Genomic DNA, 22,570 nt, shown 5'->3' with positions numbered 1-22,570 from the left:
CCAAGCTAAAAAGGATGTAGTTTTTTTATATTTAGAAATAATTTAATTTTAATCTTTCTATTTTATCCTTAATGAAATATTTTTATAGTCACTGAAATCTCATGGCATGTCCAATTAGACCATAAATTTTAAAAGTCTATCTTTCTTGTGTCTAGTCAAACTACTCTACATAAATTGAAACGAAAAATGTAAATAGAAAGAAGGTTTTTTAAGGGGAAAATGCTCTTTTAACCATCGATAAATTCTAAATTTGACCTTTGCGACATATTGAGCGCATTTAAACCCTCTAACTAATTGGAATGTGCATTTTCTTAATCCTTCTACTTTGTGAATCTTCACAAATCAAAATGAATTATTATCCACTATTAAACTATTTAATTATTCATGTGTTATATTAAATATATGTTGTTACTACTTCATAGTTGAGAGTAATGTAATTCTAAAATAATCTAGATATCCCATATTTCCTATATAAATGGACCAAAAATACACATGTCAATTAATTAAAGATTTCATGCTTAGCAAAAGTACTAAAATCAGAATTCACTAATAAAAGGGATCAAAGTGCAACCCTTTCTTATATATTCATCTTATGGTTTAAGTTCTCGACTAAAAGAATGGGAATATGGTCGATATAGAAAAAAAGAATAATATGGAATCACTAATGTGTCGTATGCAGGAAAGGTGTTTATGGTCCCCTCTCCATTTGCATTGTATAAATAAATAATAATGTGAGGAAGAAAAAGAGATGAGCATTTCTAAAACTTTCGGCTTAAAGACCAAAGTCCCAACGGCGCTAAGATTAAAGAAGAAACTTATACTAATGTTATTGAGTGATCACCATGCATTTTTTGTGGAATCTAGCCACGCGTTAGCTTTAGAGCTTTGATCGTGGCATATAATCATGAAACTAAAAGGCTTCGTAGCTTAACAACTGTTCAAGCATCGATTTTAATTTAGCACTAATCGAGAATCATGAGGACCACGTTGTACCAACATACTTAACAAATACTAAGTTATACGATATAAGTTATACACCTGGTAGTGTATGAAGAATCGGTAAAAGAAATTTACTTAGGTAAACTTTGAATGATTTACAAAAAAATAAGTAGCTGTTTAGTGACTTTCTTAGATATAGCTGAATGACTCTTTTGCTACAAAAAAATAATTTGGTGACTTTATAATTTATATGCTACTTGAGCAAAAGAGTGATTTCTATGTTACAAGAAATAATTTAGTAACTTTAATATAATAAAGTGAGGATTAAGTGATCATATAAATTCAACCCGTGCATAAAACCTGAAACTTTATACATATACACGCATCATATATATATGTGGTCTTATATGAAATATGTAATTAATTCTTTAATTGTGATTTATATCAGTTGCTATTCTTACTAGTTCCTTTATAAATATATACTACCTCATATACTCAGAATTATGTAATTCAACGCGACACACTACATGACGAATATATATATTTGTCATTTCGCAAGTCTTTTTATACAATGTTTTATATGTGGAACTGGATTTGAGATGAAGCTATAAGCCTGTCAAGTGGGACGGGACGGGACGGGTCGGGCCATTTAAACGTGGCCACACGGGGGGCCAGTTCGGGGCTTGGCCGGGCCGTAGTTAAGGGGTCGGGCTTGGGGGAGGAAAAAGTGTTACACCTCTCGTTTTCGTCGTAGGAGAACCTATGGTTTCCTAGTCGAGTATGCCTTTGGAATAAAGACTCGAGCCCGAGTTTGGAGGTAGAAAGTGTCTTACCCCGTGTACAAAGGTACCGGCTGGTAGTCCTGGCAATTTACAGGATTAGACGTTGAACGAATCAAATCGACGCGATCTAAGCTGAATCTGAGGAAATCTGCAGACACCAGTCATTGTCGACGGGTCCTCGACATGGTCGACGGACTGTCGTTGTGCGAAGTCGTTATGTTTCCGCAGCCTAGCTGGCTTGCACTGTTCTTTTAGCACGTTTATGTATATACAGGTTGTACAGAGTTCATGATATTATCTATTTATGAGGCAGTATGAGATCAGTTTGAGTCACTTGTGGGCCCTTGATGTTCAGTAAGATTCAGATGTGAGTATAGGGGTATTTGGCCGCTAGAGGTCAGACACTCATCACGACTCATCGATTTGGGTCGTGACAGAAGTGGTATCAGAGCAGTTCCGTCCTAGGGTTGTCTACAGACCGTGTCTAGTAGAGTCTTGTTTATGGGTATGTTGTGCACCACACTTATAAACAGGAGGCTACAAGACATTTAGGATGATGTCATTCTTTCTCTCTTAGATCGTGCGATAGAGCCATGTATTAAGCGTTCGCTTTCTGATGATTTGTTCTGGTTTCAGTGATGCCCCGCAAGAAAGCTACAGCTGCCTAGAAGGGCAAGAGAGCGGCAGATGAGGCCACTAGCCGTACTCGGCAGGCTACGAGAGCTCAGGATAATATTCAGAGTGAGGGGCCGTCTGAGACATCGCATACCCCGCCTCCAGCACCTGCCCCAGTTCCTCAGCCGGATGCACTGGGCCAGGAGATGCGGGATGCTGTACAGTTATTGACCAGATTAGTAGCCGCCCAAGCTCAGCGGCAGGGAGTTGGTGTTGACCAGGCAGACAGGGCTGGTAGTTCGAGGGTTAAGACCTTCCTTGGGTTAGGTCCTCCAGATTTTTCGATCATAAAGCAAAATATGGACCCCTAGGATTTCATTGATGGTATGCAGAGGACCTTGAGGGTTATGCACGCGGATAAGGTTGAGTCTGTGGAGTTGGCTTCGTATAAACTTCGCGATATTGCAGTACAGTGGTATCAGACATGAGAGCTATCTAGGGGAGAGAATACCCCTCCAGCGATTTGGCGAGAGTTTTTAGATGCTTTTATTCGCCATTATTTACCACCAAAGGACCGACGAGCCCGAGCAGACATGTTTTTACGTATTGAGCAGGGCAGTATGAGTGTTCAAGAGTATTTTGTGTATTTTGATTCTATGGCTAGGTATGCCCCAGCCATGGTGGCTGAGATGGAGGACAGAGTTCATCGTTTTGTGGCTGGTCTAGGGCCACATTTGATAGATGTCTGTACGACGGCCGCATTACAGTCGGGCATGGATATCACTCGTATACAGACGTATGCACATAATTTAGAGGACCGCAAGCGTCAGCGGAGGACAGAACGTGACCGTGACCGGGGCCATGGCAAAAGGGCCAGATCTTTAAATACCGGAGGTGAGTCTAGGGAAGGACAGAGACAACAATATTGTCACACCCCAACCTTGGGGGTGTGACCGGCACCCGGCACCGGAAGGGCCGAGCGAACCAACTATGATATCTAAACTCTGTAACATGAATCATAGGCCGACGAGGCCGCTAAATAATAATAGTTAGAAGTATATCATAATAACCTGCAAGTAGAAAAGGCACAACAACACATATATGCATAACTAGGGCCGACAAGGCCGCAACCAAGAAAGACAACTAGTCAGAAGGCCGGCAAGGCCAAACACAATACATGTACACTGACTGATAGTCTATAAGCCTCTAAGAGTACTAATATGCATCAACTGGTCGGGACAGTGGCCCCGACGTACCCATAGCCATACTCTGTATATATATATATATATATATATATATATATATATATATATATATATATATATATATATATATATGCATGCATCCTATTTAATGACTCTGACCAGCAACTCCGAAGAATGGAGTGCGAACATCCCTGTTGAACTTTGGTATCGTACTAAGAAAGGTACAACAATCCGTCTACCGTACTTGTGGGCATGATCACAGCGTACAAAATGTGTCAGTACGAAAGATGTACCGAGTATGTAAGGCAGTAAGCATAAGCATAACATAAGCATAAGATATACAGATAACTTGGGAAAAGATGTAGAGACAACCTGAAACTCTGAACGAGGCCACTGAGGGCGACCATAATCATGACATAAATGTAAATGCATGCCCGTAAAATCATTCCTCACTTTGGAGGCATATATCATATCATATCATATCATATAACAATCCTTCTGTGGGGTGAGCTCATCATCATAACATCATCTCTGCCTAACTGATCAGTGGCAATGCATATGTACGTGCCTACTCGACCGCCTATAATACGACTCGATGAAGAAAGAAATACATCTAGGTGCACAGCTACGTGCCTACCCGGCCACCTACAGCACGGCTCGGTAAAGAAAGAAACATGTCTTGGTGCATATAAGTGCCTATCAGGCCGACTATAGTGCGACTCGGTAATGAAAATAAATACATATATATAAGTGTAATGAAATACTGACCTCAGAAGAAATATCATGGAAAGAGTTGGAGTGACCTATTGTCGTTATCCTCCGACTGTCATTATTGTCGCTACATTTATCATTATTTGATCATTAGGCCAAAGAAGTAAAAGTACAAGGAAACATCTTGTTATGAATTATTCACGAAGCCAAAGTTAGCCAAACTCTTATGAAATATGATCGACACAACTTTTATCGAAAAGATTGTGCCAACGAGAGGTTCGTCACCTTGGAGCAATAGACAAGAAGATAGGGATTAACTCAATTGAAGGAAGTACAATCAACTCAACTTTGACGTGAAGAGTACCATAACTAATATCATTCTTCATTCGATAAACAAGAGGGATACGAAATGTGAAAGGTACTTCAATACAAGCTATTCATGAGAAAAGGGTAAGCTTAACCATTTTGGGACATAATCGACACAAGTTGAACGGAAAGTCTTTCAATCGATAGACAAAAGGAGATGTGGACCATAATTTGGTACAAGTCATAGATGAGTATGTGTCAGCTCAATTATCATGGAACGCGATCGATCCAAGTTAGCGGAATAACTTTTCAATGAAATGTCATTTGAAATCTAATCATGCCACAAAGAGAATAGAAAGCCCTACATACCTCGTCGATGGAGTTATATATGTTTCCCGAGTCCTCGAATGCCTTACGAACGATCACCTACATCATACGACCAATATGGGATCAATTCCAAATTCATATCTTATGGAAATACTCATTGAGGCATTTCGTCGAACAACTTGCGGGCGTAAGTTCGTAGGGTCATTTATAGTTTAATTTCTTCATTCAAGACTACTATTTTTCTTCTCCTTCACTCCTATTCTTCCTTATCAATCCATCCATACCTTCATGGCTCCAATAAAATGCATTTAAACCACATAAATCAGCTCAACCAATCAATTTCATCCATACTAGTTCATATGGTTCATATACATGGGATTTCCTCTAAATTTCTAGGTCTAAACGTTTGTAAAGTTCAAGGAGATGCAAAAAATGTTAAACATACCTCAAGTGATGTAGAACCCTTCAAACTATAAATTACTTCAAGGTGAAGTTTTCATCCGAGAAGCAAAATAGTGAAGAAATCACGATTCCATAATCGCCATGTTGTTCTTCATGTTAAAGTTGATAGATTTGCTCTTGGTTTGGATTGATATTGATGGAGGATTCATTGGAGAGAGTTTGAGGGTTTTCCAAGTCGTGAATGGTGAAAAAATGAAGAAAACATTCATGCAAGGGGTCTTTTATATGACCTAAAGTGAGCAGCCACCGACCTTGCTCACTGTTCCCGCGGCAGTTTACGTCCCTGGACGGAAATGCAAATTGCTCTCTACTCCGATGTCGTATCGATAAACGGTAAAATGTTATGGAAACTAGACTCGTAGACCTTCTATTTGATAGGTGGATCACCCCGTAAATCCAAGTAGATTGAGAGAAAAGCTCCGAGACATCTGACCCAAATTTCAGTGAAATTTACAAACTTAACTTGCGACGCCCTTTGTCGACTTTCGTATTACAACTCGTTTGACTTCCAAACTTAACAAGAGACCATTATAAAATTCAAATACTTCATATCATTACTTTCTTAGCATGTGGAGCACTCCTAATCTCACCCAAAAGTACGAGTTATCGTATTCCCAACTTGCCGACTTTTGACGAAACTCATGCTTCTTTGATTCATTCACCCTCTAAATCTTCCGCCACTTACTAATATTATTTAGAGACTCTTTTTAATAATTTTTATTAATAAAATCAATCCCTTTTATCCTCAACATAATTTCTTTTTGAACTTACATGGACTAACTCATGATGCGACTTTAACATGCGAAAATTCGAGGTGTGACAAGTATCCCCGATATCCATTCCATTCGGTAAGGAGCGCACCTCCGCGGTTTTTAGGTCCGAGGTTTGATCGGTCTTCTTATTTCGGAGCGGGCCAGAGTTCTAGAGTATCAAACTCTCAGTACCGACCAGAGTTAGGCCAGGTGAGGCCACCCTTGCCCCGGTGTACTCAGTGTGGTAGGCTACACACTGGGCAGTGTCAATTGGGATTAGATGGCTGCTATGCTTGTGGTCAGTCAGGCCACAGGATGAGAGAGTGCCCGATGAGGGTTGGTACAGGTATGGTTCAGCCTACGGGGTCTATGACTGGTTCTTCTTCTGCAGTACGCCCTTTAGGGCAAACTTTCCAGACACCAGCAGGACGGGGTAGAGGGAAGAGTGGAGCATCCAGCTCGAGCATTCCTCAGCACCGCGTATATGCATTTGCCAGTAGGCAGGATCGTGAGACGTCTTTGGACGTTGTTATAGGTATACTATCAGTCTTCTCCTAAGATGTATATGCATATGGGTATGACGGGGCCCTGTCCCGTCCTTTCTACAACTTTATTCCAGTAGAGATCTGTAGACAGTTGTATGTATTAGTAAGATGATGTAGCCTTGTCGGCTTCTATTCTTTTGTGTATAGTATATGTAGCAGCCTAGCTGGCTTGCACTATTCTTTCAACACGTTTATGTATATACAAGTTGTACAGAGTTCATGATCTTATCTATTTATGAGACAGTATGAGATCAGTTTGAGTCACTTATGGGCCCTTGATGTTCAGTAAGATTCAGATGTGAGTATAGGGGTGTTTGGCCGCTAGAGGTCAGACACTCATCACGACTCATCGGTTTGGGTCGTGATAGAAGTACTTATACAGCCGAAGATTATGCGAAGCTCTATCTTAAAGAAATTGTACGACTTCATGGTGTTCCTACAACCATTATCTCAGATAGGGGAACACAGTTCACAGCTAATTTCTGGAAGTTTTTTCAGAATAGATTGGGGACTCAGGTGAGTCTTAGTATCGCGTTTCATCCGCAGACAGATAGACAAGCGGAGTGTACTATACAGACACTTGAAGATATGTTGAGAGCTTGTGTACTTGATTTTCAAGGTAGTTGGGATGATCATCTGCTTCTTATCGAGTTTGCATGTAATAACAGTTACAATTCCAGTATTCAGATGACTCCGTATGAGGCCTTATATGGACAGAGATGTAGATCACCCATAGAATGGTTTGATGTCAGGAAAAATCAGTTGGTATGCCAAGACTTAATTCAGCAAGCAGTTGACAAGGTGAAAGTCATTCAGGAAAGGTTGCTAACGACTCAGAGTCGACAGAAATCCTACGCGGATAATCAGCGACACAAGTTAGAGTTTGAGGTAGGTGATTGAGTTTTCCTAAAAGTTTCACCTATGAAAAGAGTGATGAGGTTTGGTAAGAAGGGTAAGTTGAGCCCTCGATATATTGGGATATATAAGATCATTCGTACTGTGGGTAAGGTGGCATATGAGCTAGAATTGCTTTCTGAGTTGGAGTCTGTACATCCGGTATTTCATGTGTCTATGCTTCGTAAATGCATCGGAGATCCTTCAAGAGTTGTACCAGTAGATGATATCCAGGTGACCGAGCAGTTATCATACGAAGAGGTTCCAGTGACTATATTAGACAGACAGGTCCGTCGGCTGCGAACCAAGGATGTAGCTTCCGTTAAAGTTTTGTGGAGGAATAAGAATGTTGAGGAAGGGACTTGGGAAGCGGAAGAAGCAATGAAGATTAAGTACCCACATTTGTTTCCAGCAGTATAGGAGGTTCAGTCTGAGGCCTCATCTCCCCTAGGTATTATTTCATTTTCAGTTATCGTGATTGGTCGTGTGAGGCCATGGTATTGTATGTTGTAGTATGTGGCCCTGTTTGGCAGTATTTTGGGTTGCTGTGTGCAGGTTAGATGGGTATACTTACAAGGGAAACTCTGTCAAAATTTTTATAACCCATATTGTTTGAACATTCGAGGACGAACGTTCCTAAGGGGAGGAGAATGTTACACCTCTCGTTTTCATCGTAGGAGAACTTATGGTTTCCTAGTCGGGTATGCCTTTGGAATAGAGACCCGAGCCCGAGTTTGGAGGTAAAAAGTGTCTTACCCCATGTACAAAGGTACCAGCAGGTATTCCTGGAAATTTACAGGATTAGAAGTTGAACGAATTAAATCGACGCGATCTGATCTGAATCTGAGGAAATCTGCAGACACCAGTCATTGTCAGCAGGTAGTCGACATGGTCGACGGACCGTCGTTGTGCGGCATCGTTATGTTTCCGCAGCCTAGCTAGCTTGCACTGTTCTTTCAGCACGTTTATGTATATACAGGGTGTACAGAGTTCATGATGTTATCTATTTATGAGGCAGTATGAGATCAATTTGAGTCACTTGTGGGCCCTTGATGTTCAGTAAGATTTAGATGTAAGTATAGGGGTGTTTGGCTGCTAGAGGTCAGACACTCGTCACGACTCATCAGTTTGGGTCGTGATAAAAAGGGTGTCCGGTCCGGCCCCTACCCGGATAGGGGTACACCGAGGGTTAATCGGGCCGTTTTTATTTTTATTTTTAAATTCTAATACTTAAATAGACATTTAAATTTACAAATAATAATAAAACTAACATTTACATCTAATGATAAAATTGCTAAACTAAAAAAAATTTTAGTCGTTGTCAATTCAAAAAACCAGCCGTTGTAAATTTAAAAAATTAGTCGTTGCCAATTTTATTTGAACCCCTAAATTTATGAATAAATTACACTTTGGTCATATTTCCAATTATAAATACCCCTCCATTCTTCTTCATTTTCACACAATCCTTCCACAATTCTCTCTTTATCTAATTTTGCTATTCAACTAGTGTACATTTCTACTTTCAACTTCCGTGGATAATGCTCCACCTCCACCTTCTCCTCGAGTTGGAAGATCACCTTTAAGTGCGGTGTGGATGCATTTTGAGCAAGTAAACGAGAAACATGTTAAATGTCAACATTGTGGTGACTTATATCTCCATAAATCCGGAGCGCCGGGTGTTAGGGGGTGTACCAGTGTGTTGTGTAGGCACTTGGTGTAAAGGCACGGAATTGAACTTTGAAGAACGGAAAATATTGTGCCATTTACGTCATGATTTTCTAAAACTGACGCACCAAGTAAATATCTCTTTTTTTAAAATTCGAAGTGGGTCGGACCGGACCGGTGCCCCAGTGGGCCATCAATCGGGCTCACTGGTGGACCGGGCTAGCGGGTTGTCCACCTTGTCTGGCTCAGCCCCCTAATAAATCCTACCTAGCCCAGCCCCTTACACCTCTTAGTTGGTTCTGTGTCGGGCCGGTGGTGGGCAGGGTTTACCCGGCCTGCCCGGCCCACTTGACAGGCTTAGATGAAGCTAGCTTGTTGTTGTCGAATCCATCGTGCTTGCATACATTTAAAAAGAAGATACAAGTTACATGGTTAATTCGGATAATTAGATTTACATTCATGAGTACTAGAGATGAATAATTAATTTAACCAGTCGAAAGATAACAAAAAGCATATAAAAATATCGAAAGAATGGTCTCATAATATTTACCTTTAAAGAGGTCAAACAAACGGCGAGCTAATGCTATCGTACAAATTTTATTCCTTAAAATTTAACTACATAAAACTACTTGTAAACGCTACTAATTAAGTGAGAAAAAGAGAGTCTCAGCTTATAGGAGCTTGTTGCTTCTAGATCACCAACTATTGTAGATTTATATTCTATATTCTAGGATTAGGAAAAATTAGTTATGATATAGTATATGTTATCCTCCCCTTAAAAGAAAATTCAAATATAGTAAGAAATCAAGACACAGAACATGAGTGGCATCAAAGGTGTCAATTGACATCATATGGGGGTTGAACGTGTAATGTTTCAGTTAAGTGCGTAGTGGTACGTATCTTAGGATTTTTAAGCACAAAATAAATCAAATCTGATTCGGATGAAATTCAGCACGAAGTCCTTATAAATCAAATTATTCTTGATAAATATTCCTTTTTAGAGATAGGAAAAAAAGTTCTCCCTTGTGGCTTCAGTGCTAAAATAGTAAAATGTCATGTTAAATTAAATAGAGAACCATCTTTTTTTCTGTTCCTATTATTCCCCCCGGGGAATACTTCAATTAGCTATAAGTTACTGATTATAAATTGCTACGGTATATGTAATTAAGCTTAATCTCATGATTACTTGGAATTTATGTTTTATGCATTAACGACGTAAAAATATATTGACATAATCAAATTAATTACAAAGTAACTACAACTCAGTCTCTATATAATAAGCATTACTTGGCAACATAGTAAAAATAATAATTAATCTGCTATTACATGTTAGTATTCCTTGATAGTCATATCATTTACATGGTAATTACAAGTCAATCTCTATAAAAATAAAAATTACACTAACAGGTTAAGTTGACCTACTCTGGGGTAGATGCAGAGTCAAACAACCCGAATATCCTCAGCAAAAATTTACAGTGTATATATAGTGTAGATTTTTTGTGTTTATGTATATATATTAGCTTTTGAACACCCTGAATAAATGTAAAAGGTTACCTCAAGCTGTTCAGGGTGTTCAAACTTGTCTCTAGTGTTATAGGTTTGATTCCAATCAATAACATTATTTTTTATATTTAGCTTTTATTATTTTTTTCGAACCCCCTGAGTTAAAATCCTGGATCCGCCACTGGATCTACTATAACACGTTAATAATTAGTGTATTTTCAATGCCATAATATCAATCTTGATGTGAAGAGTTACATATTGTTGTAGGTCAACATAACCTGATAATGTAAAATATTATAGGTCAATGCACAAACTATATCAGATTAACCTATATGTACACAACTATATTAGATTTTTCTGTCGTTGGATTCGTTTTCGTGCTGGGAGGTTAGTTACGAGCATATTTGTGACGGATGCATATCCATTGCTAAACTGATTTAGTGATGAAATCTGGTCATCGCTAATTGCTGTTTTTTTTTTCTTGCAGTGTATAGGATCTCCTTTACCTCTTATGTTAAATCCAATTTTTAATAAGTAGAATTACGTGTATAAATATATTTTTTGAGTGATTTGATAATGTAACTCTTTTTTGGTATATCTATGTTAATTTTATTATTATTGTTGTCTTTTTGTTACTTTTCTTTTAACCATCCCTATTTTCTCGTTAACTACGTGGAAGAAACAAGAAGAAGAAAATGCCGAACGTTGTAACTGTTGTCCCATATAATTCGTTATAATAAAATTCCTTCAAAGTTTCTTCCTTATTTGGTATACCGGAAAAAGTTCTTCCTTTTTTTCCCTCCCTCTCCTTTCTCCTTTTCACTTTCCTCATCCCTCCCAAAAAAGCTCTTCTTTGCTAATTCTCTGGCATTTAATTTCAGTTCGTAAATTAGAATCGTCAAGATTAATTAACGTTCAAGTAAGTTTCATTTTTAGCCTTCTCTCTCAAGTTTCATTTTTTTCTTTTCTTTTTTGTTTTCGCTTCAATATGGTGATGATCGTTTTTTCTTATTTCAGAGGGAGAAATTGGAGAAATTAAATTAAGGTTGTTTTTTCTGTTCCTCCACTTTTCGTACACAAACAGATATTGTCGTACAAAATGCCTTAGAAAACATCAAATTTTAAGAAATTGTACTATTTTATGGTTTTTTTTTTTAATGTTGTCCTGTTACGCATGCATGCATGCATAATGAGCTTTGAGACTATTTGTCGTTCCAATTAAGTAGTAATTATCTAGCTATCTGTTTCTTCCTCCTCAAATTCCATTTTAATCAATGTTTTGGAGTCGGAAAAAAAAACACACACACAGAATTCTGAAATTTCTAGGTGTTCTGTTTCATTTTTTTCGGAAAAAGTAATGTTATGGAGGTTTATTTACAGGCTGTTGCCTGCTTCACAATGACAAGTATAATCTACTGACACCTTATTTAATTTGTCCCAAATTAAAGTGCAGTTAGAACATACGTATTTGATGTGGCCATATCAATGCCTGATGTTTTGATGAAATCCTCCAGCGATTTAACACAATGTTTGGTAATTACAAATCGCAGCTTATTGGAGGACAGAAAGAAAAGTTTGTAAGGTATGCCTTTAATTCAAGCAGTTCTTTCCCGATCCGTATTAGATATTTCTTCTCTGTTCAGTCTCATCTCCTTCGTGTCTTTCTACGAAGTCTATAGTACTATTTCTATTTTGAATCTCCAGCAAAAATCCTAGCTCTGCCATTGCTTAATATCTCTTGTCGCGGGAACCCGTAACGCCTCTCTGTCCCAAAAAGGACTTCTGAGATCATTATCCTTGATTTCCAAGTGCTTGAAACCCAAATTTGGTGATCAAGTTCATTTTCCACCGCATATAATTGTGAACAAATCTCCTCTTCCAGGTGCAGTCTCCCATTCTCCTTCATCACTTTCATTGAATGTAGATATTCTAGTTTCTCATAAGCTTCAGCTGTACTGCGGATGAGCTGCTACACGATCAATGTCATTTCGGGAAATTTTGACTCCTTTTTAGTCCATTTTTTTGGTAAGGTAAAAATATTATTAGTAAAGGTTACAAGAAGGTATGTAAAAAGTACAACAAAATCAGACAGCCCCTACAATAGACTCCAGATGTATATTCCTAAGTGAGTCCAAAAAATCCGTATTCTCTACTAAGCTTTTCTTACACAAAAGAACAGATTGTGAAGAAAAAGATTCATGACTTTAGAGATGTGATTCATTCTATCATCAGAACAACACTATTCCTTTCTTTTCCAAATAGTCCAGAAGATGCACAAAGGGACGGTCCTCCACATCTGCTTCTGAGGTTTTGCTATCTTCTGCCCATTCCAGCTCTCCAGTAAACTCTAAACATCTGAAGGCATTACCCAAACAACACACAAATTCAGGATAATCTCTCAGCATTGCTTAGCAAATTTACAATGAATAAAAAGATGATTGACTCCAAATTGGTAACACCTGTTGCTCAAATTAAAACCTCTTTAATCCATAGTATTTGCTTGTATCCTAGTTTCATGTATCATTTCATAAATGGTGCAAGTGAATAGCTACATCATTATGCTTTTCGTGTCTTTAAACATATATTGCATACCAAACATTTGATTGCGTCGCGGAATGTTAAGTAATTAATGGGTGCAGTATTATCACTTCAATTGTCTTATCAGTATTATACTGATGCATATGGTTGCAATTTTTGGGACAGCCTCTACACCCTTAAATTCCTGAAATGAACTAGTTGTCTATTATAAGTCACAAAAAGTTTTCCTTGTTGTTTCTTGCAGGTTGGAGGACGCTAACTCAGACTTATCATTTAAGTCCGATATGGCTGGAAGGACAAAGTATGGCTTTAATATAGAGGGAATGAATACTGGTGGGCGTCCAAACAACCCATCCAAGTCAATAAAACTAGGAGTAAAAAGAGGATCTGAGGGACTAGTGACATTTGGCCGAACACTGAAATCTGGAGTTACCCGAGCAGTTTTTCCAGAAGATCTCAGAGTATCAGATAGAAGGATATTTGATCCCCAAGACAAGTCTCTCCTGTTCTGGAATAGGCTATTGGTCATATCATGTATTTTTGGAGTATCTATTGATCCTCTATTTCTCTACCTTCCGGTCTTTCAGAGTGAAGGGAAGTGTCTCCACATAGATGAAAGTTTAGCAAACATAGTAATGTATATGCGGACAGCAATTGATGTCTTTTACCTTATCCGCATGGTTCTCCAATTTCGAACAGCTTATATTGCTCCCTCTTCCCGTGTTTTTGGGCGAGGCGAACTTGTAATAGATCCCAAACAAATAGCAACCAGATATGTCCAGCGTTATTTTATAGTGGATCTTCTTTCCGTTCTTCCTTTACCGCAGGTTCCTACTATACCTCTGACTGTCTAACAACTCGTGAACATTCAGCAACCTTTTGGATATACTCTTTTCTCTTTGGATCTCTCTCTCCCCCTCCCTCCCTCTCTCACAGGCACATACACCATGCAGATAGTGAGGCACATATGCATACAACCTCTATTAGTAGTTGTAACAGCAATATACAATAAATACCTATTTTTTTCTATGCACCTTTTATTCCAGCAATCGACACACAGACACATAAAGTTAGAGGGGGACACATGCATATAAGTTCTGGCAGCCACAGTAAACAGATAATATCTATTCTTCTCCATGCACCTTTTGGTTCTTAGTTTGAATGCTACTGCCATGTTTCTAAAATCATCACACAAGACCAGGACCCATTGTTTTTCTTTATCTTACTATAATCAAGAACAAAGACATCTTTTTACATTACCATTTTCAAAAAAAGAACAAAGACATCTTGATTTCCTTAAAAGGAAGCTTCAACTTTATTTTTACCATTGTTTCTTTCTCCATAAGTGGTATTTGCTTGACTTATGCCTTCTGGTGCATTTTTCTTCTTCAGATTGTAGTAGGGACATATCTTCGTGGATCAAAAGGTTCAGATGTATTGGAGACAAAGACAGCATTAGAGATCATCATCCTCCTCCAATATATTCCTAGATTTTTGCGATTTGTTCCTTTAAGTTCGGATTTGAAAAAGACTGCAGGGGTGTTTGCAGAAACTGCTTGGGCTGGTGCTGCTTATTATCTGTTGTGGTTTGTGCTGGCTAGTCATGTAAGTAACTTCTCAAGTCTGGTCGTTATTGCATATAAAGTACTTTTTAAGTGCTTTTGCAAATTTCTCTTTGTATTTTTCCTTCTAGGGCAAGAATTACTAGTTATTGCTACAATTTACTGTGAGTTCTTTCGCCTGATAAGGTTTGACATAAAGTGACCAGTCATTACATATGATAAGAATGTATATAGTAGCAAGATAAAACATCACGCTATCATATTCTAAAGGAATCATTTTAGTATTTAGTGCTTAGTTTTTTGTCAAAATTCTTATTAAAAGACCCATTACTGGTAGTTGATTTTCCACTCTGCTCTTTTATGGCCCTTCGTCTAGAGTATGAAAATTCTGCAACAGTTGTAAGGGGCATCTGAAAAATGATCATTCACAATATATCTTTTTTCTAGATTTCGTAGTCCAAATAGCTTTGTGCCTTGGAATACTACTTTAATGCAACTCATAAGACACATTTGTTAAGGGCCATCATTTGGGACACTGCATTACGATTTGGACATCACTCCTACCTATTTCACCCCCACTTCAATGGGCAGACTGGATCCTTTTGTTTCCTTTTCCTTTCAGTATGCTTTGTTTTCATTTTAACCTGAACTGTTAACTAAGATTCATCAGTTATTAGTATTTGATTATTATGGTACTAGGAGAAGCTAAGTTATCTCCAGTTAAATAACCAATAAGTCTCAAACATGATGAGAAGGCCAGCTTTCAAGAACCCGTAAATGCTTAAAGTTTGTTGTTATGATATGCAGATATTTGGGGCCTTCTGGTACCTGTTATCTGTCGAACGCAAAGATACATGTTGGAATCAAGCATGTAGAGACAATGATCAGTGCAAGGAACAAATATCTTATCTGTATTGTTCACGTGATCAAGGAAACTTTAATTTGACAGAATGGCAAGATATTGGTAAGAGTGTTCTTGACGAAAATTGTGCTGAGGAGGAGAAGTTTAAGTATGGAATATATGCAAGAGCTGTAACAACTGGTGTTCTTGACACTGAGGATTTCGTCGTCAAATACTGTTTTTGTTTATGGTGGGGCTTGCAGAATTTGAGGTAAAACTTCACCTATATGATGCCTCTAATTATATTGTTCATTTCCTTTCCTTTTCACACTTTTAGTCAACATTTGTCTGCCTCAAAGATGTTCACAATTCCCGTATGAAAATTATGTTACTCCACATTGAAACACAAACTAACTGTCGACTCCTAGTACAACAGAAGGTAAAAATTTGATAATTAACAAGGTGTCATCTGTCATCAAAGTTTGTTTTCTTAGTCTACTATTATTCCCTTGAGTGGCATAGTGTTGTGTGATTAAATATCAATTCATGAAAATCAAATGGTTAAAAGGCAAGAAGCGTCTGTGAAAGTGTGCTGTCTATAATTCAGACAAAATGATATTCTGTTGCTTTTCTTGATTGAAAATTTGTCTTAGAATAGGGTTTTATCATTGTTCTTGGAATCATGATTTTCACTGTACATGTTGGTGTTCATCAGACTCAGAAAATCACCCTTCAACGCCCACGTGAGGTTTAACTAGTTCGATATTTCATTTTTTACAGCACACTTGGTCAGGGGCTTGAAACAAGTACGTATACACTGGAAAATGTCTTTTCAATAATATTGGCCATTTCCGGACTCCTACTATTTGCTCTTCTCATCGGAAACATGCAGGTGCGTAGATTAAAGAGGCCTTTTTTCGGTCCTGGAGAAATATAAACTCCAGGAACATATAAATTCTTGAACACGTACTGGTATTACTTTTGGATTAGAGAAATATGTAAGTTCATACATTATAATAATGCTTGAAACTTTGGAGAATTTCGTGTACCCTACAGACCTATCTTCAGTCCCTGACGGTACGGCTTGAGGAGATGAGGGTCAAAAGGCGTGACTCAGAGCAGTGGATGCATCACAGAGTACTTCCTCCTGAACTAAGGGAGAGAGTTCGACGTTACGATCAGTACAAATGGGTGGAAACCAGAGGAGTAGATGAAGAGAGTTTGGTGCAAAATCTGCCCAAAGACCTTAGGAGGGATATTAAGCGGCATCTCTGTCTGAATTTGGTCAGAAGGGTAAGTACTTGTTGAGAACCCGAGTTCACATTTTTGGGCATGAAGTGGAGAACATTTTATATGTTGAAACCTTAATGTTAAATTTGATATTTTGCAGGTGCCCTTGTTTGAGAACATGGATGAGAGGATGCTTGATGCTATCTGTGAGCGATTGAAACCAAGTTTATGCACAGAAAATACCTACATAGTTAGAGAAGGAGATCCGGTTGGTGAAATGATGTTTATAATTCGTGGTCGCCTAGAAAGTGTAACAACTGATGGTGGGAGAAGTGGGTTCTTCAACAGAGGTATCCTGAAAGAAAATGACTTCTGTGGTGAAGAACTGCTAACATGGGCATTGGATCCAAAATCTGGTTCAAACTTGCCACCATCCACTAGGACAGTCAAGGCTTTGACAGAAGTAGAGGCATTTGCCTTAGAGGCAGAAGAAGTGAAGTACATTGCATCACAGTTTAGGCGGTTGCAGAGTCGACAGGTACAACACACTTTTAGGTTTTACTCGCAGCAATGGAGAACATGGGCTGCCAGCTTTATACAAGCTGCATGGCGCCGGCATATGAGGAGGAAAGTTGCAGAACTTCGTTACAATGAAGAAATGGAAGAGGACGGCTTTAATGAGAACGATGATGGAGAAACTGAGTTCACTCCAATGTTGCAGCGACCACGTACTTAAACCTAAATAATATATTAGGTTAAAAAATCCATTTTTGCTGCTACTCCTATGTATGGAGTTCACAGGCTTCAGAACTCGAGTTCTAGAGGCTTTTTAGCCTGGCTTTAGTGTCCATAATCCAGACTAAGTGAAGAAACGCTTTTTGTTTTGAGTGATTGAATTTTAAATATGAGAGTTGTTTTTGGATTGTTATAAGAGATGTAGCTTTGTATATTCAATGTGTCTAAATTTTGTAAAAAACAGTTAATACAACAAAAGTATATTATTTTCTAGTCCAAACGGGAATGTAAATATATTCCCCATGGAAAAGGCAATTGTAATTTCATTCATGATGCACTGTGTATATATAGCACTAGAAATGTTTATGCTCGCTCGATGTACACAATAAGTAGACCATCTGTATCAGATATCTATAGTAACTAACTTTCCATCCTTCCTAATTGCAAGGATTGTCTTTGCAGAAATGATCTGAAACTATTTTATGGTCTAAAACTGAAAGTATTCTCCATTTTTAATGGATCAAACAGAACAATATTCTCCATGAAATTAAAACTTACGGGAAAAGAAAAAGACCACTTTCCCAAAACAAATTCAGAGTGACATAATTTGAAGTTTAGACTTATGCTTTCCAAAATGAGCATCAAATATCAAACAAGAAGTTTTGTTTAATGCAGCCCAGGGAAAAGGACAAAACTTGAACGTCAAGTTTATTGTTTATTCTGCATCATTTAGAATTTTAGATTACAGCAAAGCATCAGAATTTATACAGAACGGCTCCAAACTAAGAGCCTTAAGTAACATGTCAACATAACCTTCATTTTGCCGGTAACACAATTATAAATTATTTCTTTGATTACAAGGGAACCCGCAGCCGCCACCTTTCGGGTGCGCAGAGGGTAAACCCCGCTTACACAGCCCGCAAACCACACAGGAGAGATAACCAGCCAAGCAAGCCCCGTGCGACAAGCTCAACCCAGAAGGCAAATTCCTGTTGTCGTAGGCAGGGGGTTTCGAACCCGAGACCTCCATTATGGAAGTCCCATGCTCAACCAACTGAGCCACCCTTGCGGGTAGCACAATTATAAATAATGAATGAAAAAACATACAGATAGGAACTTAAAATCACAATGAATGGAACTTTTTTCTCTTTAAAGGCTGGGGGAAGAATTATATTAAAAAAAACTGCTGATTCAACGAGTTGGGTAATTCAGTACCTAATTTCTCCACCATGCGGGTATTGATTTGTAAGCTTCCATCGCCGTCCTCTTCTTTCTATAAGCAACTTTTTGTGCAACTCAGTTCTGCTGTTCAATTACGCCATGCAGAGGATGCTTCTAAATCAACATCTTCTTCCCACCAAGTTGCAGTCTGCTGCAAGGAAAAAGGTAGTATTAGATTAGCAGTCAATTTGAATCTCTCTACTTCTGTTTAGTAGACTCTTAGACATAAGCAATGAGAAGTGACTCAATAGGAGAGATTGACCTATTTAATACTTCTTCAAACAGTATGTCATTAGAATAATGGGGCTAAACAGATGATATACAAGCAGACTGTTAAAAAAAGTAGTAAACTACTAAGGAGGTGACCTTGTAGCCTCTTCTGAGAAATTCAAGTGAACTTCCTTTCTCCTCCTGAAGTCCTAGAACTCACAATAGTTCTTCCTTAGTCTGACATAACGAATAACAGCTGCTTAGCAACCATATAGGTAGTTAAGCGGAGGAACAATTAATAATGATGGTAAATTTGTGAATATTCACGGACAGAGTAATCAAAACTGCACACTTCAATTAATTAGAGGTTAAAATGTTCTTAGTCAGATATCACAAGGACCGAAATTGAAATTTACCAATAATTGAGGAACCAAAACTACTATTAATCCTATGAAATGGAATTACGAATAATAGTGACGTATGAAGCCTTGTGGAAAAAATGTACCCTATCAAACCTCTTACTTGCCCAATAATTGTTTCATGGATTAATAATTACAAAATAAATATAATGGTTAAAGTAATTTAGGCTCCTGCAACAATATCCTTGTGTGTAAAGATCACCAATAATCTTTACAAGAACATGAACCTTGTAAAAAATGGTGGAACCGGATCCTGTCTCTAATAATTAGTTTTCTATTGTAAAGTCTCGATATTAATTTTGCTACATGGTGGCAATCTGCACATATTCTAAGGTTTTTCACTATTCTAATAGTGGATCCAGGTTCAGAATTGATTAGAGCAAATGCAATCGCCAACTTCTCACTGTGTCGATTAAGGGAGTTCTCTTTCTCCTCTTCTCCTATGTCAAGAGCAACCTCTGAAGTATCAGGAATATAGCCTGCAAACTTTAATTCTTCAATCAACTCAGCCAACTTCGAATATATGCTTTCAGATAGAGGATGAGACTGATCCCCTGCAACAAATTCATGAACAATTCCATGCATCTCTATCAGACTACAACCTGGCGTCTTCTTGATTCCATGATCCGTCATTATTCTTCTTGTTTCCCGCAAGTTTTCCCATTTTTTGCAAGCTGCATATATATTACACAAGAGAACATAGACAGCCCCATTTCCAGGCTCTAGCTGAAGAAGTTGTTGAGCTGCAATTTCAGCCATTTGAACATCCTTGTGAATTCTGCAAGCACCAAGAAGAGCTCCCCAAACAATTGAATTTGGCTTCATCGGCATATTCTTTACAACCTCATAAGCTTCCTCCAAGCGCCCTGATCGACCAAGTAGATCAACCATACAGCCATAATGTATAACATTAGGTCGAATCCCGTGTTCGGAAGTCATACTAGCGAAAAATCTTTTACCTCCATCTACCATACCCATATGAGTACAAGCACTAAGAACACCAATATAAGTCACGTCATCAGGTGTTTCTGAAGCTCTCAACATCTCAAAAAACATATCAAGAGCTTCTCTCTCATGCCCATTAGTTGCAAGACCAATAATCATGGCCGTCCACGTGAATTTGTCCCTACAAGGCATTTGAGAAAACATCATCAATGCCTTTTCCACATTCCCACACTTAAAATACATGTCTATGACAGCATTACCCAGATGTATATCAACCTTAATCTTGTGCTTGTCAATGTAAGCTTTGATCCACTCTCCAAGTTCAAGAGCCCCGAGATGTGCACAGGTGGTAAGGATGCTAACCATAGTGAACTCATCTGGTCGTTTTTTTGCTGCTTGCATTTCGCGAAAGAGCATTAAAACATCTTTAAATCGGTTTTCTTTGACATATCCATCAATCATTGCTGTCCAAGAAATGGAATCCCTCTCTGGCATTTGATTAAAATATTTCCGAGCCACATCAACTTGTCCAATGCTAACGAAACCTTTGACAATGGTGGTCCATGATATAACATCTTTATGCTTCATGCTCTGAAATAGGCCAAGTGCAACATCCATCTTTCCAGAACCCGCATACAGGTCAATTAAAGCATTGTCCAATACCAAATTAGACTGTACCTTAAATTCCTTAACATACTGATGAACTCGGTTGCCAGTCTCCAAATCCTTAAGCTGCGAGAGAGCTGATATAACCGAGACAAGAGTCACCGAAGTAGGCTGCAATTGCTTCTCCTCCATTTCATAAAAAAGTTCTCTCGACTCTCCGAATCGCTTGGACCTGTTGTATCCAGAAATCATAGCATTCCAAATAAGTATATCACTTTTAGCACTCAAATTAAATACCCCACGAGCCATATCAACTAGCCCACACCAACGGTACATATGAATCAAAGCATGTTGAACAAACTCATTTAACTCAAACCCGAATTTACATATATGAGCATGCAAACTTTTCCCAAGCTTCAGCGATACTTCTTCACGAGTAAAACCCTTGAGCAAGAAGGGGAACGTATAATTATCCGGTTGCACATTGTTATTTAACATCTCTCTGTAAATTGACACTGCATTTTGGGGACTACTTTCCCTTGAATAGCCTTTGATCATTGTATTCCAAACAAATACTCCTGGTTCATGCATTATGTCAAACACATAACGAGCATATTTCATATCACCTAATTCATTAGTGGAACAAAAAGCTATAATTTTGGAGCAAAGCATGGGATCAAAAGTAAGGCCTTTTTGGATTATTACTGAGTGAATCTGCTTAATTTGGTCCATGGATTTGCTTCTTTCTATGAGACTGTGAAGGGGTAAATGGATTTCTGGAGACAAGTGAAGATGAGCAATCTGGAAAACTTTGTTTGGACATAGTGAAGCTATGAAAAAGACACCTTTTTTGTGGAAAGCAAAATTGGAAGTATATGTCAAGTTGGAGAGTCCCCTGAGAGAGCTTGAGATTACCATGTGATGATAATCTAAGATTAAGAAAGGGAAATTAGTAGCGGCATTTCTGCACCAGAACTACCAAGGTAAAAAAGAGTGAGTAAATTTTTACCGTGTTCAATGAAGGTGAAGTGGTGTCCTAAATAGGATGTTTTATATGTAGATGTCGGATTTGAAGTTCATGGGTATGAATTGTGACCGTTTGGAGTAATTGAATTTTTAAGACAAATATACCATTTGAACCATAGTTTATTTATAACTTGTACTGGGGTAACAGACATAGCTGAAGTCGACATTTCGGTCACTATCAAACACATCTAATGCGTAATCACTATGTTGAACTTTTTGAAATCAAACTGCCTATAAAAGCTGCACCTAGATTTAAGAACTCCTTTTTTTCTTTTCAGTAACTACGGTAGCAAAATGAAAATAAAATAAAAAAAAGAGTAAAGTTTTCAGTTGATGAAAGTAGAGAAGGGGAAAAACGGTGCGTTCAATCAGAGAGTAAAATTACTCATGCAATAATAATTAGTTTAGCCTAAAACAGCCACTCCTGATAGAATGTTCGTCAGAATCACCAAATAATTTCCTTTAATGATCTTGTTGAAATTGACTTAGTTGAGTTCATCAGATGAAGTTATGGTATTTTGTAGCCTTCAA

At 38.2% G+C, this 22,570-nt stretch overlaps 2 protein-coding genes across 7 annotated transcripts; one reads left to right on the top strand and one right to left on the bottom strand.

The window, feature by feature from the left end:
* The first annotated feature begins 11,416 nt into the window (after nucleotides 1–11,416).
* Nucleotides 11,417–18,072, top strand: LOC132633014 (putative cyclic nucleotide-gated ion channel 8). The gene is made up of 9 exons (XM_060349197.1): nucleotides 11,417–11,625; nucleotides 11,724–11,751; nucleotides 12,155–12,288; nucleotides 13,489–14,071; nucleotides 14,637–14,849; nucleotides 15,614–15,918; nucleotides 16,428–16,539; nucleotides 16,704–16,940; nucleotides 17,038–18,072. The coding sequence occupies exons 3-9, from the start codon at nucleotides 12,233–12,235 to the stop codon at nucleotides 17,611–17,613; spliced, it is 2,082 nt and encodes a 693-aa protein (XP_060205180.1). The 5' UTR covers nucleotides 11,417–11,625; nucleotides 11,724–11,751; nucleotides 12,155–12,232; the 3' UTR covers nucleotides 17,614–18,072.
* On the bottom strand, nucleotides 12,155–22,558 carry LOC132633013 (putative pentatricopeptide repeat-containing protein At3g15930). 6 transcript variants are annotated; one of them, XM_060349194.1, is made up of 4 exons: nucleotides 19,867–22,558; nucleotides 19,200–19,280; nucleotides 18,828–18,984; nucleotides 12,155–13,061 (listed from the first exon to the last, which is right to left on the bottom strand). In XM_060349194.1, exons 1-2 carry the CDS (start codon nucleotides 21,929–21,931, stop codon nucleotides 19,276–19,278), a joined length of 2,070 nt encoding a protein of 689 aa, XP_060205177.1. In that variant the 5' UTR covers nucleotides 21,932–22,558; the 3' UTR covers nucleotides 12,155–13,061; nucleotides 18,828–18,984; nucleotides 19,200–19,275. The 6 variants fall into 6 exon arrangements, with proteins under 6 accessions (XP_060205177.1, XP_060205179.1, XP_060205178.1 ...); XM_060349196.1 differs by having other exon boundaries at nucleotides 20,065–22,558; XM_060349195.1 differs by having other exon boundaries at nucleotides 18,828–18,981; nucleotides 20,065–22,558.
* Nucleotides 22,559–22,570: the final 12 nt, after the last annotated feature.

Source organism: Lycium barbarum, chromosome 3 (assembly GCF_019175385.1).
Source record: "Lycium barbarum isolate Lr01 chromosome 3, ASM1917538v2, whole genome shotgun sequence".
Classification (NCBI taxonomy): Eukaryota; Viridiplantae; Streptophyta; class Magnoliopsida; order Solanales; family Solanaceae; genus Lycium; species Lycium barbarum.
The sequence above is the reverse complement of the archived record's forward strand: the minus strand, read 5'-3'. Positions and strand labels throughout refer to the sequence as shown.

What these genes read in the sequence shown, in the direction of transcription:
- LOC132633014 (XM_060349197.1), top strand. Translation starts at nt 12,233, where the DNA reads ATGTTTGGTAATTACAAATCGCAGCTTATTGGAGGACAGAAAGAAAAG. An exon ending in GGTTTGTGCTGGCTAGTCAT is followed by an intron (nt 14,850 to 15,613) that starts GTAAGTAACTTC and finishes TATGATATGCAG; the next exon opens with ATATTTGGGGCCTTCTGGTA. An exon ending in GTCTGAATTTGGTCAGAAGG is followed by an intron (nt 16,941 to 17,037) that starts GTAAGTACTTGT and finishes GATATTTTGCAG; the next exon opens with GTGCCCTTGTTTGAGAACAT.
- LOC132633013 (XM_060349192.1), bottom strand. Translation starts at nt 21,931, where the DNA reads ATGGTAATCTCAAGCTCTCTCAGGGGACTCTCCAACTTGACATATACT.